Raw genomic sequence first — 19,007 nt, 5'->3', positions numbered from 1 at the left:
ATGGTATTTCCATTATTCAACTGAGAGGTATTGGGTAAATAATATCAAGCCTTAAATCTGTAGTAACGAACTCTCGGAGTTCTTTAATGATTCCGATCTGGTCGTTTCTACTTGTTCATTAAACTATTGATGAATAACAGTAATTGCTTTTGTTTGTTTGTCTAATTCTCATACCTGACCTTATTCGGAAAATCGTTATCTGCTGCTTGCATTAAATAAGAAGTGCACTTACAAGCCAAAGTTATCTGTCAATCCGCTGTTGGATGGTCAATTTGCACAAAGAGTTTTGAAATTTTGGGTTGTTTTCTTTGTTAGATATTGTGCCGTGCCATACTTTTATCGATATAAGTTTGAATAGCGGTTATGTTGACACCGCGGTATTTTTGTTTTGCTTCATAATATTCTGATATATTTCTGCATGTTTTTATTGTGTATTCTACATGAACTGTATAGTCTTCTTTTTTTATAATTCCACATATAACTTCAATTTTTCAATATTTAGTACAAATACGTAAAAATCCTAACAATTAAGAATATTGTTAATATTTACGGATCGGCTCAGGAGAACGTTTCCAAAATAGTTCTGCCATTTCCATTTTGTTTGTCAACACTGCCCACAAGAGTAAATCAGATGGCGTCATCAAATTATCCCCCTCAGGCTCCTTCTTTTCTTTCTTTGCTGAAATAAAAATATATTGAGATTGATGGAACTTCCCGTGGTGTTAACAAGTAAAAACAACAGTTCACCACTTGAGCAAGATTTAGTAAGCATTGCACCAATCGTATATAAGATATTAAAATAAGATAAATGGCGTGCTATTTATTTGCATAATTCAACTATAGCGACATATAACAAGTAAATAATTTATGTACGTCAATCACTCACCAATTTTATAGGGAATAATGTCGCATCCAACCTCCCATACATCTTCTCTTTTCTTTGGGAAGGCCTCGTCGCCGGGAAGCTGAAAATTTTGTTGGGTTTAAAAACAGGAGCCTATAGTGCTTAATATTGATTTGCTGATGTTTCAGTGTCCGTGTAATTATAAGGTTCTTCAGTACAGCTGTTTAGGTGTGTTTGTATTTATTGTTGATATCTGTTGTCATGTGACCGTGTCTGGACATAGGTGGAGTACATAATGTGCTGGAATTAATCAGTATGTCTATACAAGTTATGGTCACGACAAATCTTATCCTCGTTATTTTATTAGTAAAATTGCATATATGAAGTCACTTAGTATCTGTCAGATGAAGTTTTATTTTTCTGCCCAATCATATCTATCGTTTAAATACCAAATACACTTTTGTATACGTACCTTTATGATTTCTGCGATACATGACCGTATCTGTAAGATAATGGAGATCTGTTTGAGAATGTATGTCACGCAAGTGATTATAAGTTAGCCGGATTTCAAAACACATCAGCCAATAATTACGATGGATTTTATAGTATGTAAATATTCGTATCCATTTTAAACTTTGTTGTTTTTCCTAATCCTAAAGGATAGTTTCAGTCATTAAGGAAATAATATTATGTATAATCGGTCCTGTAAATTGCTACAATTTATCAACGGTATAGCTATAATATATCAGCGGTATAGCTTCAATGCATAATGGGTCTAGCTACAATATATCAGCGGTATAGCTACAATATATCAGTGGTATAGCTACAATGTATCAGCAAAAAGCTACAATGTACAATCGGTATTGCTATAATAAATCAGCGGTATAGCAATAATAAATCAGCGGCATAGCTAAAATATATCAGCGGTATAGCTAAACGGCATAGTTACAATATAAAAGATATCAGCGGTATGGCTACAATTTATCAGCGGTATAGCTACAATGTAAAATATATCAAGAACGGTATAGCTACAATATGTCAGCGGTTTAGTTAAAATATATCAGCGGTATAGCTACAATATATCAGCGGTATAGCTACAATATATCAGCTGTATACCTAATAAATATAATAAATATAATATATCTGCGAAATAGCTACATCGTAATCAGCAGGATAGCTTAACTATATCAATGGCAATAGCTACAATGTAATCAGTGATAAGAGCTATAATGTAGCAACAGTGCAGCTTCTATGTATCAGCGGTATAGTTATAACATATCAGCGGTATAGCTTTAATGTATCAGTGGTATAGCTATAATATATCAGCAGTGTAGCTGTAATGTATGCGTGGTATAGCTACATTGTATCAGCAGTGTAGCTTCAGTGTATCGGCAGTGTAGCTTCAATGTATCAGCGGTATAGCTTAAATATATCAGCAGTGTAGCTTCAATGTATTAGCGGTATAGCTACAATATATCAGGGGTATAGCTACAATGCATGAGCAGTATGGCTACAATACATCAGGGGTATAGCTACAATGTATCAGCAGTGTAGCTTCAATGTATCAGCAGTGTAGCTATAATATATCAGCGGTATAGCTACAATGCATCAGCAGTGTAGCTTCTATGTATCAGCGGTATAGTTATAACATATCAGCGTTATAGCTTCTATGTATCAGTGGTATAGCTATAATATATCAGCAGTGTAGCTTTAATGTATGCGCGGTATAGCTACACTGTATCAGCAGTGTAGCTTCAATGTATCAGCGGTATAGCTTTAATATATCAGCAGTGTAGCTTCAATGTATCAGCGGTATAGCTACACTATATCAGGGATATAGCTACAATGCATGAGCAGTATGGCTACAATATATCAGGGGTATAGCTACAATGTATCAGCGGTATAGCTTTAATATATCAGCAGTTTAGCTTCAATGTATCAGCGGTATAGCTACACTGTATACGCGGGGTATAGCTTTAATGTATCACCGGAAAGGCTACACTATATCAACGGTTTAGTAATAATGTGTTTGCGGAAAAGCTACAATATGTCAGCGTTTAGCTACAATGTACAATGTATCAGCAGTGTAGCTATAATTGATCCGCGGTATAGCTTCTATGAATCAGCGGTTTAGCTATACATTGTATCATGTATCAGCGGTATAGCTTTAATGTATCAGCGGAAAAGCTACACTATATCAACGGTTTAGTAATAATGTGATTGCGGAAAAGCTACAATATGTCAACGTTTAGCTACAATGTACAATGTATCAGCAGTGTAGCTTCAATGTATCAGCAGTACTGCTACAATATATAAGGGGTATAGCTTTAATGTATCAGCGGAAAGGCTACACTATATCAGCGATGTAGTAATACTGTGTTGACGGAAAAGCTACAATTTTTCATCGGTATAGCTACAACATATCAGCGGTATAGCTACACTGTAGACGCGGTTAAGTAACAATGTATCAGCGTTATAGCTAAACACTTTCTGTGGTATAGCTACAATATATCAGCGGTATAGCTACAATTTATCAGCAGTGAAGTTTTAATGTATCAGCGGTATAGCTAAAATATAATTATAAGCGATATAGTTATAATATAGTTATAATTTAGCAGCGGTATAGCTAAAATATATCAGCGGTTTAGCTATTATATATCAGCGGTATAGCTACAATATATCAGCTGTATAGCTTTAAGGTATCAGCGGAAAGGCTACACTATATCAACGGTTTAGTAATTATGTGTTGGCGGAAAAGCTACAATATGTCAGCGTTTAGCTACAATGTACAATGTATCAGCAGTGTAGCTTCAATGTATCAGCGGCATAGCTACAATATATCAATGGTATAGCTACAATGTACAATGTATCAGCAGTGTAGCTTCAATGTATCAGCGGCATAGCTACAATATATCGGTGGTATAGCTACAATGTATCAGCAAAAAGCTACAATGTATAATCGGTATTGCTTTAATAAAGCAGCGGTATAGCAATAATAAATCAGTGTTATAGCTATAATTTATCAGCGGTATAGCTAAAATATATCAACGGTATAGCTAAACGGTATAGCTTCAATGTAAAAGATATCAGCGGTATAGCTACAATATATCAGCGGTATTTCTACAATGTAAAATATATCAACAACGGTAGAGCTACAATATATTAGCGGAATAGCTACAATATATCAGCTGTTTACCTACAATATATCAGGGAAATAGCTATATCGTAATCAGCAGGATAGCTTAACTATATCAATGGCAATAGCTACAATGTAATCAGTGATAAGAGCCATAATGTAGCAGCAGTGCAGCTTCTATGTATCAGTGGTATAGTTATACAATGTAACATATCAGCGGTATAGTTACAATATAGCAACGGTATAGCTAAAATATATCAGCGGTATAGCTATAATATATTAGCGGTATAGCTACAATATATCAGCGGTATAGCTTTAATGTATCAGCGGAAAAGCTACACTATATCAACGGTTTAGTAATAATGTGTTGGCGAAAAAGCTACAATATGTCAGCGTTTAGCTATAATGTACAATTTATCAGCAGTGTAGCTTCAATGTATCAGCAGTATAGCTACAATATATCAGCAGTATAGCTTTATTGTATCAGCGGTATAGCTACAATATATCAGCAGTGTAGCTATAATTGATCCGCGGTATAGCTTCTATGAATCAGCGGTATAGCTATACATTGTATCAGCGGTATTGCTACAATATATAAGGGGTATAGCTTTAATGTATTAGCGGAAAGGCTACACTATATCAGCGATGTAGTAATACTGTGTTGACGGAAAAGCTACAATACATGTATGTCATCGGTATAGCTACAATATATCTGTGGTATAGCTACAATGTATCAGGGGTAAAGTTACAATAAGTCAGCGGTATAGCTACACTGTATACGCGGTATAACTATAATGTATCTGCTGTAAAGCTACAATATGTCAGCGGTATAGCCACACTGTATACGCGGTAAAGTAACAATGTATCAGCGGTATAGCTATAATATATCTGCTGTATAGCTACAATATATCAGCGGGATAGCTATACATTATCTGCGGTATAGCTACAATTAGCTTTAGTGCAAGAATTTAAAAGCGATATATCTACAGTGTATGAGCGGTTTTGCTAAAATGTATAAGCGGTCAAGATGCAATATACCAGAGGGCCATCTATAGCTACAATGTGTAACCGGTATAGCTACAATGTATCATCTGAAGTGTTCAATACATATAATTGAAGCTGTATAGGTAAAATGAATGAGTATGTACATTTAGCTACGACGTATTATCGGTTGCGCTACGATGTTGCATCATGAGAACTATGTACAATGATGTTTTGAACGCTCGTCGTTCCCATTAGTGAACGTGAACAAGAAGAAAACATCATTCCTGTAAACATTTGTCTTATCATAAAAGAATTAGAGATAGTATTTTACCTGGCTTTTCTCCTTTCTTTCGTCGTATAGCTGCAAAATAGGAAATTAAATCATGTTTGAGACTAAAATACTGGTACTAAGATAATAAAACGCACTTAATTATTGTACATTTATCATGCAAATTAAGCAAATGTTTTTTTTTACTCTATGTATCGAAAGGATGAAGTTCACAGGAGGAATAATCAAAAATACTTTTTTAAAAATCACCAGCGGTTTCTAGTATGTGCATTAAAAAATGTATCTGATGATTTTGTTTATGACAAAAATAACCAGTATTAACACATTTGAGCTATATATTTAAATAAGTCTAAATATTTTTTAAATATTATATTGAGGGCTCGCCGTACACCAGTTCTTCGATCTTAATATACTGAATCATCGCAACTGTTATTAAAGACATGTTATTTACCTGGTCCTCAATTCACAGTTAGATATATTAAGTTAATTCATATATCCTTAAATAAAAAGAACGATAAGTAAAAAAAAGCATATCATCCCCCTCACATCAATACGGAACAGGGATTAGGAGACAAAGTGTGAAGTACATTAACAAGTATACCTATCAGTATTTCAATATTTTGTGTTTTTATCATAATATATAATCACATACTACTGTGTGTGTCACCCGGGAGATATATCTTACCTGTTGATATAAATCTTTGGCTTGTGAAAATTCGAGTGTCACTCCTTTGTCTACCAGGACTTCAGTGATATCGTACAGGTTCTCCTTTAGAGCGTATAGTAGAAGATCTCGGCCAAACTTAAAACAAAGATAAAGTTTTATTAGTTACACGTACGTTATATACATGTATGTATGATGGAGGAACACGTTTCATATGTAACAAAGTGTTAGAAGCCATGCTTTATCCCTGTGCTGCAAGATGTGCAAGTTGTTCTCACCACGGATACACAATATCGTAACATAGCCTTCTCCAGGAATATGTATTCTATTAAGTCACCTGTTACTATTCAAATGTCACTGGCGAGTAGCGACGTTTTTGGATTTGATATAATTCACATGAAGTGTGGTTCAGGTCACGGTGTAGTTTTTTAATTGGGATATATTTAAATATTGTATCTACTCACCGCACCGTCGCCAATGACAGTTGTTTGGCTAGTTTGGAGCATCTGGTACAATAAGTATAGTGCTATTGGTGACGGTTTTAACTCTTTCTGTATGTGATCCTCTTCGGTTTGACTAGAAGGGCGGACAGCCTGCTCAGATATTGGCACAATCCTACTAGTCCGCCGTGTCATGTTGTTGGGTGCGGTTGTATACTCTGCTGGCGGCGGAACATCTAAAGTAATATAAAATATATATCAGGAAAAGTGTATGTAACTGCAACAGATTACTCAACAGTCACTCTAAATTATATGTCAATTAATTTAAACTGTCTAAGTTATGTATCTTGTAATCATTTTAATGAAATATCTTCAAGATACATGTAATTGTGATTACCATAACTGACAGACATATACTTAAGTTTCATTGTTTTACCTCTCGAAATAAAATTGCAAAGATTTAAGACTCATCATCACCATTGGTCACGGCTATAGGGTTTATATCAGGCCGGTACTCGTCGAAAACTGCTGCCGTAGCCCCTCCTTCAACATGAGACATTGCCCATGTTCTAATAATACTCTCTGTCACTTTGTCTTTCAAAGACGTTGTACTTTCAGTATGTATGTTAAACTCAGAAACCTAAAATGCGAGGAAAGGGATAGGGTATCAATAGTCCGCCGCACACAACATTCAAAACCAAACTAAAATATCCGGACTCTAAAAATAAAAATAGGAAACACACATCAATGAATGTTTTTAAGACAACCCAAACAACTGTTTTTCATAATAAATGATAATGTTAGATTAAGAAAATTCGTTGAAACCTTAACAACGATTCGTAAAAACATATTTATCATAAAAAGTTATGCCGTACTCCGAGATTTTAACTTCCTGACAAATTGCGTGTATATCCAAATGTTGTTAGTGTTGGCTAATGCCCTGTATATCTTAAAAAATGATTGATGATGTTGTATAAATGTGAACAATTTTCAATCCGGTGAAGAAATGTCATAGCTCAACATGTAATGAAAGCAAATTTAAATGTCACGATACTCTGATCTTTTGATCATGGCCTGCTGCGTCTTCGTTACGGAGGCAATATAAACACACATTTGTAATATGTTTTCATATGATCAATCGTTAGCCTGTTTATGTCAAAACCAGGATATGCAGTTTGATTTACCTTGCTTCTATTGTTCTTGATGGTCTCTATATCATTTTCTAACGATTTGAAGTTTTCCTTGGTGAAACAAATCCCGAACAGCAACGGTGCACGAGTCTTCAGAGCGACATCATCTCTACAAATCAATCAAACGTTTCTTAGTTTTGTTAGTGTTTTAAAAATCATTTTTCATCCGTTTAGCTAATTAGCTCTCCAAAATGGGAGTATACCATGATACGGAATAGTTCCCCGATTCGATGGAGTTAAATCAGCTTATACGGATATGAGTTGAACGTTTCCTACTCTTTGAGGATTTGTTTGGAATATATAAGGTTAAAGCTTGTGTCCAACACTCCTTAAAGATTTCTAGTGAAATGTTTAGAAATTGCTTTGACCTGTGTAACCAACCTTTCCGCAGACCTAGCATCAAAACTGAGCTTTAATTAAGAATAACAATTGAGCGATATGACATTTATAAAACCTTCATTAACGTAAGTCTCCAACCTCGTTTATTCTATTATTGATACAATTACCACTTAAAAATACAAAAATACAGGTGTCACAGATATAGCAAATCTTACTCCAAACAGTATCCAATCAGATCCGCGGCCATTCCAGATCCCCGCACCAACAGTACTGGAATGTTGTTCTCTACAGCTCTGGCCACGTGGTTAATTGTGTCAAGGTCACCCTCAACCACCACAACAATGGTTGGTAATTTCATTTCTAATCAGGAAAATTTGAACAGTTATAATTACGTAGAATGATATTTTATTACTGGCAATAGACAAAACTATTTGATTTCTATGTTATATATTACTCTTAACTTTTCAACATAATTGTAAACGTTGCAGGTCAAACGGTGATAGTAAGACTAAACATACCAAACACAAAATACCGTAAGTCTGGTCGTTTACCACCTCTGCTTAGAGGAACATAGCGTACACTGAGTAAACAACATCAATTGCCTCCGTTTAATCACCTTTATCTCTCTGTTTTCAGACACTTCATGAGCACCTCTGATAAGTCTGTTATCTTTATAAATGGATCATGTGATTGGTAAACATCGAGGAATGTTGTCCGGTATTTAGGGTTCACACATCGTGTACACGTGTTATAATGTACGTGACAAGTGACTGTGGGATAGTATATTACCTTAAGCCTAGTATAATATTTCAGTATGGTTGTAAACAAGAAATATTTTCTTCAATCTGAATAATCAGCTTGGAAAAATGTAGTGCCACATTTTTACATTATACTCGAACAATGTTCGTATTGAACGTGTCGCATCGTTTAAAGACCAACTGGTCCCTTTGTCAAGCTATGACTGAGTGAGCGATTTGTATTGCTTGCATGTACAACGAATACCAACCCATACAAAAAGATTATCTGAAAGAAATTACAAAAAAATTGATTATCTTCCCATAACTTAAATGTAGAAAGAGGGCTGAATTGTCGAGTTTGTAATTTAGATGATGTTGAAGTTGAGTTTTATTTTATTCTTAAATACCCATGTTATTTTGATTTGCGAGCAAATTATTTGAAACTTATAACATTAATAAGCCAAGCAAATTGATAAGACTACTACTGAGTGTGAAAAAAACAAAAGAATATTAGGGAAATATATAAAATATGCAAATTCGAGAAAAAAACAATTATTATAAATAGCTCAGTTGCACTCTCCAAATATATGGAACCGTTTCTTTTTGTAATTGTGTTATGAGTGTGTGTAATGTTGTGTAATGTTATTTTGTATTTTGCACGGTAAATATTGCACTTTTGGTGTATGTATATGTAACAAGGCAAGGCAATCCATAGTTCCCCACCGGTAATGATATCTACTAAACAAATCAATTATGTCAGGAAGCATCGGTCACAGTGAGGATATATAGTGACCTACTTCTTGTACTCCGATATCCCGAGATGTTTTTGTACACCAAACCTGGTGACTCCGATATCCCGAGATGTTTTTGTACCCCAAACCTGGTGACTCCGATATCCCGATATGTTTTTGTACACCAAACCTGGTGACTCCGATATCCCGAGATGTTTTTGTAGAAGATATTTCCCAGACAAACTGTTTCAAAAATAAAGGTCAAAGGTCAAGTCATAGGTCACTGTGACCTAAACCATGTACTCTGCCATTCCAAGATGTCCTTTTCCACCAAAATTGGTAACTCTAGGTGAAATACTATAGAAGATATGTCCCGGATGAACTTTTTCAAACGCTTAGGTCAAAGGTCAAAGCATAGGTCACAGTGAGGTCATAGTGACCTTCTTTTTGCACTCTGCACTCTGCCATACCAAGATGTCTTTGTTCACCAAATCTGATTACTCCAGGTGAAGTAGTACATAAGATATGCCCAGGAAATCTTTCTCAAAAGTAAAGATTAAATGTTAAGTCATAGATCACTGTGACTTAATTTGTGCACTCTGACCTCTGCCATCCCAAAATGTCCGTGTACACCAAATCTTGTTACTTCAGGAGAAATAGTACAGAAGATATGCCCCGGACAAACTTTTTCAAAAGTTAAGGTCAAGTCATAGGTCAAACAGACCAACATCTTGCACTCTAAAGAGGAAAGCATCTATTAGTCTCCGGGCTGTATGCAATCCTCATTAAAGAAATAAAGAAGTTTTCAAAGGCAAAGGTCAAAGAATCGGTCACAGTGAGGTCAAATTGAACTTAATCTGTTAGGTTACCCATAGTGAAATAGTATAGAAGATATGTCCCTGACAAACTTCTTGGACGGAAGGACGTAAGAAAGGACGGACGGACAGACGGACGGACGGGCGGACGGAGTGCAAACCATTAGCCCTTCCCCCTCGGGAACCGTTTGGGGACAAATAAAGAACTTGAAAACTATGTGACGAGATAGAGTGTTTACACACTGCATCCCTGTATCGTCATCTGAATGACTCATACACCATACCAGTCACATATTTGTTTAAATGTGTGTGAACTCTATTTTCTATAGGCGAAACGTCCAATGTCGAGTGACATATGAACTTTACAATTAAGTCGTATCCTTGTGTGGAATCGGGGGTCTTTCTTGCACAAATCACTCGACAATCCCTTTGATGTTTCTTGTGGTTTATTACATTTAAATCCCTAAAATGATATACAAATACTTATTTTACAATACAGACACATGTTAGACAAATTGCTATCGAACACACCGCACAGTAATTTTAAACAAAACATGACGCGAAAATCGAATATTTAAAAAGATAAGAACACAATTCTACGACTTCTAGATAAAAGACAACCTTGGTATAGAATATAATTTTTATTTTATTTCTACTCCCGACTAATTTAGACAGAGGAATTTACGTTAAGTCTGAAATAATAATCTACCCAATACTATTAGATTAATTATATGTTTATTCTGTAAATGACAACCATGCATGTGGTGCTGAGGATCCTTTTAATCACTTACCGAGTTTACCAATCGAGTCAAGTAGCCATCGATCATATATAGATTTCAGGCTTTCCAATACCATCGTAAATGTAGGTGCCAAAGTGAAGAAAGCAAGGGAGAGAAGGGGGAGAAAGACGAGACAGAAAAGAAGCAACGCATTGCGCATTCATTTCCGAAGTGGTCAGACCTTACACATGACATCACATATACAATGTGCATAATACAGGTCCTAGTAACAGGTATCCTGAAAACGAAAGTACAGGGCACGTGATGCAGATGCACAAACGGAATAGGTTACTCACTTAAACAAATCTCATGGAGTAAAGTACTTATTTTCTATCAAATCCACATAATCAATATTTAAGAAAAAACATGAAATAGACACTTAATTCAACAGGGTGCTACAGTTGCACAGGCAAACAATACAAATCGCTCACTCACTCATAGCTTGACAAAGGGACCAGTCGGTCTTAAAACGTGTTGACACGTTTAATACGTACATTGTTTGTGTATAAAGTAGAACTATGATATTATACAATTAGTTTTTTTGTCGCCAATTAACACCGTCGTAACATGGCCTCTTTTACTGTATAGAAGTTAAGCATCATCAGTAAATATGTATTTTATGGAATTAGAGTTGTCGAAGTGTCGGAGACACTATTTGCTTTACCGAAGTATAAACGACAGAACAACTTCACGACGGAAAGAGCCATATAATACTGAGTTCATAAACGATCATATTTTGTGATTTTCTTAATGAAATAACCTATTGACTCTACAATGACAGAGAGCAGAGCCCGATCGAGAGACAACCTCAAATAATAGTACAAAACAGGGGAATAATTTACAATATACTTTCGGAAGTCATATTCCGATGGTTACAATTTGTATTCACACGTGGGCGGTGATATATATAAATGTTTCTGCCGTTCACTGGGCAGTTTTTTTTTATATTTAGTTATCAAACAAAACTACAGTAACATAATATTTGATGATGAGTGACTATATAATTTCGGTCTGTCTAGCCTCACCTGATACACAGATAATATTGTTCCGTGATAATAATATACAACCCTACATATTGCAGTTTTAACCACAATTTCCAATATTGTGATATAAACAAAGATGTTCATACTTACTGAATTGTTTTCCTGAATTTTTATTCAATTTCAGTGGCGTAATCATAATTGCAGACAATTTTTCCTCTAAGAAGAGCATTGTTTCAGAAACATTGTTCAACTGGATCTTTTCTTTTTCATCTAGAAGCTGTTTTACCTTTTCAGGAATCATTATCTTTTTCCCTTCTTCTTTTTCCTGAAAAGCAAATCAATTTTTGATCATTTTTTTCCCATATCGATGAAGGAAAATGAAATTTTGAAATGTTAATAATCCTATTTGAAAAAAAGTTAGATACGAATATATGCTCCTTTGTCGTTTTCGTGAGTTGTCACTGCATTTATCATAGGAAATGCTGCGTATGGTCAGATGTTAGATACAGGTACTGGTCCATAGGTGTGAAATACAAAACCTTAACAAATAAAACATGTTTACGTTCATAATCTAACTTTGCAATTTTATAATCACGAATATACTGTTTCAAATTATATTAGCATTATTCTTAATGTTCCTTTCATGATATATAACTGTGTAGGTAAACTATTGAATATATGTGTATTTATAATATAAACCTATAAGCATGTAAACTTGTAAACAAATACATGGGCTTGGTTTGGTGAGTTGGTTACGTTAAAAACACCTGGTGTGTGTGATTGTCGTTATCATCAGATGTTGTTTCTTACATACCCTCGTTAGTTTGTAACACCTGGTAGGTGTGATTGTCGTTATCATCAGATGTTGTTTCTTACATACCCTCGTCAGTTTGTAACACCTGGTAGGTGTGATTGTCGTTATCATCAGATGTTGTTTCTTACATACCCTCGTCAGTTTGTAACACCTGGTAGGTGTGATTGTCGTTATCATCAGATGTTGTTTCTTACATACCCTCGTCAGTTTGTAACACCTGGTAGGTGTGATTGTCGTTATCATCAGATGTTGTTTCTTACATACCCTCGTCAGTTTGTAACACCTGGTAGGTGTGATTGTCGTTATCATCAGATGTTGTTTCTTACATACCCTCGTCAGTTTGTAACACCTGGTAGGTGTGATTGTCGTTATCATCAGATGTTGTTTCTTACATACCCTCGTCAGTTTGTAACACCTGGTAGGTGTGATTGTCGTTATCATCAGATGTTGTTTCTTACATACCCTCGTCAGTTTGTAACACCTGGTAGGTGTGATTGTCGTTATCATCAGATGTTGTTTCTTACATACCCTCGTCAGTTTGTAACACCTGGTAGGTGTGATTGTCGTTATCATCAGATGTTGTTTCTTACATACCCTCGTCAGTTTGTAACACCTGGTAGGTGTGATTGTCGTTATCATCAGATGTTGTTTCTTACATACCCTCGTCAGTTTGTAACACCTGGTAGGTGTGATTGTCGTTATCATCAGATGTTGTTTCTTACATACCCTCGTCAGTTTGTAACACCTGGTAGGTGTGATTGTCGTTATCATCAGATGTTGTTTCTTACATACCCTCGTCAGTTTGTAACACCTGGTAGGTGTGATTGTCGTTATCATCAGATGTTGTTTCTTACATACCCTCGTCAGTTTGTAACACCTGGTAGGTGTGATTGTCGTTATCATCAGATGTTGTTTCTTACATACCCTCGTCAGTTTGTAACACCTGGTAGGTGTGATTGTCGTTATCATCAGATGTTGTTTCTTACATACCCTCGTCAGTTTGTCACACCTGGTATGTGTGATTGTCGTTATCATCAGGCTTTGTTTCTTACATATCCTCGTCAGTTTGTTTCGACGATTTGTTCTAATAGTTTTTATGGAGGGTTGCTTTATGAAGGGATACTAACCGCTGATCCGTTTAAAAAATGATCGGACAGACTGTTAGAAGTATAAGGCCTGTGGATCACCTGGCACTGCTCTAATTCCCAATAGTGTTACTGTAAAATCTTTAGATCTTTATATATGAATTTGAGTTAAGTGTGTCACATTTATTCGAGATGTTTGAAATGAATTGCATGAATGATTCGACGGAACGAGTCATAAAATATTATTAGATTATATCAGCGGTCGAGTGTTGCATTAACAAAGCATAGATACGACATCAAAGATCGACTTTCGCGTCCAAGTCATTTCAGCTTATTGATAAACAAATCATAAAGTATATGTTACTAGAATAATACACTTATTTTACACATACACTTCACCTTAATTCCTATCAAGCAGAACGTGTTCGGGTCGTCTTCAGACTTCGCTAGGTCCCATTTGTCTCCTGGTTTCTTTCCCTTGTTCTCGTCTACGTTTGTATGTTCTTCGCTCGGTTTCAGCATTTGCCTAAACTCCTTTCTGGCGTCCATAGCCAGCTTGGTGACCGTCAACCACCTTTGGTCATTCGTTTTCTTTTCAGGGTTTGGTGGATTTATGCATTCACAGAAAACCCAAGGATCTAAGTGGGATTTAAAAGACATTGTCAAAACATAAAAAACTGTATACAACAAAACGGAAAGAAATTCCGAAACAAAAAACTTCATATGATTCTAAAATATAAGAGTAGACAACTCCCTCGATAACTCATCTGATATTCTTTGCTAAGCGAGACGTTCGGTGTCATGTTCATTCCTTTTACATCATATTTCGTGTCATTGTCATCGGCATAATTATAATGATTTCGTTGGATAGAATCTTAGAGAAATACTAAAATGTTAAAATTAAAACATGATGCGGGCCTCATTAGAATGACGTTTTCGCCACTCGGGCACATTTGAGATATTTTTGGAAACTTGTCTGGATATCACTGACGCTCTAGGACTTTGTTAAGCTGAATTCGACCTCAAGAACCTTTCACTAATAATGACTTGTATTCGAGTTTTTTGGGTAGTCTCCATACATCTATAATTTAAATGTGCGATTATCACCAACTAAAGGAAAGATCTTATGATACAAAATACAGAAAGTAAAGAACATCATGAGAATCTCATCAGTAATGTATATATTTTTCATCCTTATTATTCTTTTATAATTTCAATCTAGGTTTTGAGCCAATGTAAAATCTGTAAAATACTTCCAAAATCCTTGAGAGTGTCCACTAGAGCTTCTTTGAATTTCGCTTTCGGCCATGGCTTTGGAACGAATCCAATCGAATCTCCCACCAGAAAGGCCGCAAGTGTGGGCTGTTGTGTGGTATAGGTTGACACTCCGCTGTTCGTGGCTACAATACAAAAACGAACGTTTAAAGAATAAACGCATTTGTATTACATATTTTTATACAGATAATTACTGCAGGTTTTAATTGATTTAGTATAAAACGCTGCATGAATTTCATGGTTTAGTACATGATACAGACTTATGTAGCTGTGACAAGGCGATAGGACTAAATTTCGCTTTAAAATATTTTTAGTCCTAGTTATTTTAAGGTAATAACAAATGTGGGACACATTTTCACCCAGCAGGGGAGTATGTAACCCAGGTATATATATGGTTTATATATATATATAGGTCAGAGAAGTAATATAGACGGTAAATTCCCATATAACACTGTATCCTAATGGAGGTTATGCATCTATATATTACAACGAGTGCTGTTAACTGTCTGTATACACGTGTGTTGTCCCGTCTGGTAAACAGTGTATGTGACGTCATCAGTTCCGAATGCATGTACCTGTGTTGTAACATTCTGACTGAATTGTACTTACGACGTAGACCTTGGACCTGCCCCTTGCACGAATAAAGCACTCTGTATACCCGCCACTTTATTCTGGCTACTGGGTAAATACTTACTGCCCAGTGGTCATTCTTACAATCCGACTCGTGAGAGACGGATCTGTACTCCAGATTGACTGATAGAGGCGTTGATATATTGACTATATAGAGGGCGTGAATACATATTGCCGCCAGCATGTATTAGCAGGCTATACTAGGAACATCATACCCGGTATGTATAACCGTACTAATGTAATATCTATCGCGTGATTGTAACATTTAGTTATTTGAATTAATATAGTTATAGCGGTTTGTATTCAGAGGTCCGGTACCTCGGTCGGCGCGGAAGTTGTGTAGTATTTATTATATGTATATGAGAGGGTAAATGCATTTATTGTATTGTCCTGTAATGTAGGTTTCTCGGAGCCAGTAACAAAAAGATATATACATAAACAACTTGTCCGAGTTTTGATGTTAAAAACTGAGCACCCGGTGACAATACATTTTTCCATGAACAGCTGTTAAATAGTGTAATGTCTGAACTGGTCTGATATTATTTTCATTTATAATTTAGTGTCATTTTCTATCACAAACGAAAGGACAGTACCAATGGTCCTGTCGCAATATTTTATGAGTAGGTACATTAGTCAACATTAACGTAATATTGACAAATATTGATGGTTGTGTAGCTATGCTGAACTTACAGTGATATGTACCTCGCGAGTGTTATCTCCCTTATGATACATTGGTTAATATTCAACAGCTGAATTGTTTTTAAAGATCACAACTATCAGAAAATTGTCATTTAAATGTGACAATTTTACAAACACCTGTGGTGAACATAAATACCGGTACCGCTTTGTAGATAGGTTACTCCGTGTTTCACTTAGCACACGATGATATTTTGTCTGTGTTATCCTTGGCGGAGATAGATATTTGCAGACAGGTGTCAGTACGTAGTCCTCGTAGACAACTATTATACTAATAAAGCTATATCGGAAATATGAAAAACCCTTTTTGAAGGAGGCTTTAGTAACTTATACTGAATACATTGAGAAACAAAAACTTAACTGACACTATCATTGTGGTTTGAAACACAAGTCAAGGTAGATAACTCTCCAGTATTCTATCAAAGTGTTAATCAGATATGGTCTGTAATGTAAGAAATTTTCGTTATTCATAGGAAGATGTCTGCTGAAACGATGATTTCTCCCAACTATGCACACTATTTAATGGTTTGAGAAGCTCCCCTACACATATATGGCCACTGACACACAACATATTCTAGAGATATGATATCGTTATTTCTAAAAGAACATTTAACACAAGATATATAAACAGAAGAAAACGGGGCTACTATGCAGATACATTGCTCAATACATAAGTTTTTAGAACAACAACTGAGGTAACACTCATATTGTTTTAGTACAGACTTACACACAGAATACAGGAAACCAATAGTTTTCTTACTCACTTAATGTACTAAATAATTCGCTGTGTACCTTGTGTAAACAAGTACATGAAACTCTCTTACTCAAATAATGTACTAAATAATTCGCTGTGTACCTTGTGTAAGCAAGTACATGAAACTCTCTTACTCAATTAATGTACTAAAAAATTCGCTGTGTACCTTGTGTAAGCAAGTACATGAAACTCTCTTACTCAATTAATGTACTAAATAATCCGCTGTGTACCTTGTGTAAGCAAATACATGGAACTCTCTTACTCAATTAATGTACTAAAAAAATCGCTGTGTACCTTGTGTAAACAAGTACATGAACTCTCTTACTCAATTAATGTACTAAATAATTCGCTGTGTAACTTGTGTAAACAAGTACATGGAACTCTCTTACCCAATTAATGTACTAAATAATTCGCTGTGTACCTTGTGTAAACAAGTACATGGAACTCTCTTACTCAAGTTTTATGAATGTGAACATGCTCTTAAGTAATCACTTGAAAATTGGATATTTGCCCAAACTGTCTTTGATATCAATCTAAATTTCCTTTAAAAGAGATATAATATATCTTATTTAGGAAATAAGGTAAACCATTCAATAAACATAATCTTACTGTGGTGATTGTGAAACTATATATTTATAAACAAATTGTGAAAGGGAATTTGATCTTGATTTTTTTTATTGTAATATAAAAATATATGCATTAATATAACTCACCAAAGGCAAGTTAAATTCATTTCTCTAGAAATGGAGACTGTTTCAAAGTCTGATAGTGCATATACTCCATTTGACACTAAATTAACTATTACATGGTACTATATGTTGGTACTTATATTAATTTAGCTGAGGATTTGTCTACTCCAACCAATGTCATTATCAACTATGCGATCAGGACTGATTCTCTGTACAATCATGTTAAGTTTATCATAATGCACAAATAATTCAAATATTCTGTTTGTGTATAATCACTTATATGTACGAATGGGTTATACATGTAGCATGTAATGGTGTTTGTAATAAATATGCGGTAAATCATGCCAGAGAGAGTGGGAAAGTAAGAAAAACAAGTTTTAAATAAAAATTACAGTTACCAATAAACTACGTGCTATTTTGTTGCTCTTCTCTGAATAATTTATGTGAAATACACGTATAGATCTTTTCTGGCGCATACTGGTGGCCATGCCTTATTGTATAAGAGAATGTCAATTAATGCAAACAAACAAAACACGTGGTATGACACGTCTAAGTTATTTTAAGAGTAACTACAAATATATGTAGCAGGTCATAACATATCTGAAAAAATGTGTTTGTTTTTAAATAATATCAAGTTAAGTGGCAAAATAGATTAATCAGATTTGAATTTGACCTCTGACCCTCGGATAGATTTAGACCCTCGGATCTGAAAGCAGTCCCAAATGAGAAACTTCTATATTGTTGCAGGTCATGAGGCGTGAGTATACAAAATCTTAACAAACACTTTTGATGAAGGAAGCGCTATATGAAGTTTGGTTAGGTCGGAAAAAGGGGGGGTATCGGTCGGCTTAACAAACAGTTGCCAAGGCGACAACAAAAACAAAATGGAGGTTTTGGTATACATAATTTGTGTAAAAGGGAGAATAACATGTTATAAACCGATACAAATCGATATATTAAACATAATTCGTTTATATAAAGATCTCTGTCAATATATTCATACAACACTATCTTTAAGTATACCAACCTGCTGCATTTTTCGTTGCCTGAAGACATGATACGCCTGAACTCATGGCGGATTCACAAGGACGGCTGTAGGGGTACTATCAACGCACAAGGAGTGACGTGTCTTA

At 35.3% G+C, this 19,007-nt stretch overlaps 1 protein-coding gene across 1 annotated transcript; it reads right to left on the bottom strand.

The window, feature by feature from the left end:
* Nucleotides 1-539: 539 nt before the first annotated feature.
* On the bottom strand, nt 540-19,007 carry LOC110443280. The gene is made up of 13 exons (XM_021487415.1): nt 18,902-19,007; nt 15,084-15,230; nt 14,230-14,468; nt 12,082-12,256; nt 8,102-8,246; nt 7,542-7,656; nt 6,835-6,997; nt 6,382-6,593; nt 5,939-6,055; nt 5,296-5,325; nt 1,317-1,346; nt 887-965; nt 540-679 (listed from the first exon to the last, which is right to left on the bottom strand). Exons 1-13 carry the CDS (start codon nt 18,945-18,947, stop codon nt 540-542), a joined length of 1,638 nt encoding a protein of 545 aa, XP_021343090.1. The 5' UTR covers nt 18,948-19,007.

This window comes from Mizuhopecten yessoensis, unplaced genomic scaffold (genome assembly GCF_002113885.1).
Source record: "Mizuhopecten yessoensis strain PY_sf001 unplaced genomic scaffold, ASM211388v2 scaffold716337, whole genome shotgun sequence".
NCBI classification, from domain to species: Eukaryota; Metazoa; Mollusca; class Bivalvia; order Pectinida; family Pectinidae; genus Mizuhopecten; species Mizuhopecten yessoensis.
Note: the sequence above shows the minus strand (reverse complement) of the source record. Positions and strands in the feature narration are given on the sequence as shown.

What these genes read in the sequence shown, in the direction of transcription:
- LOC110443280 (XM_021487415.1), bottom strand. Translation starts at nt 18,947, where the DNA reads ATGAGTTCAGGCGTATCATGTCTTCAGGCAACGAAAAATGCAGCAG. An exon ending in AAATTCAGGAAAACAATTCA is followed by an intron (nt 8,247 to 12,081) that starts GTAAGTATGAAC and finishes TTTCCTGATTAG; the next exon opens with AAATGAAATTACCAACCATT. An exon ending in CTGTCATTGGCGACGGTGCG is followed by an intron (nt 6,056 to 6,381) that starts GTGAGTAGATAC and finishes CTTTGTTTTAAG; the next exon opens with TTTGGCCGAGATCTTCTACT.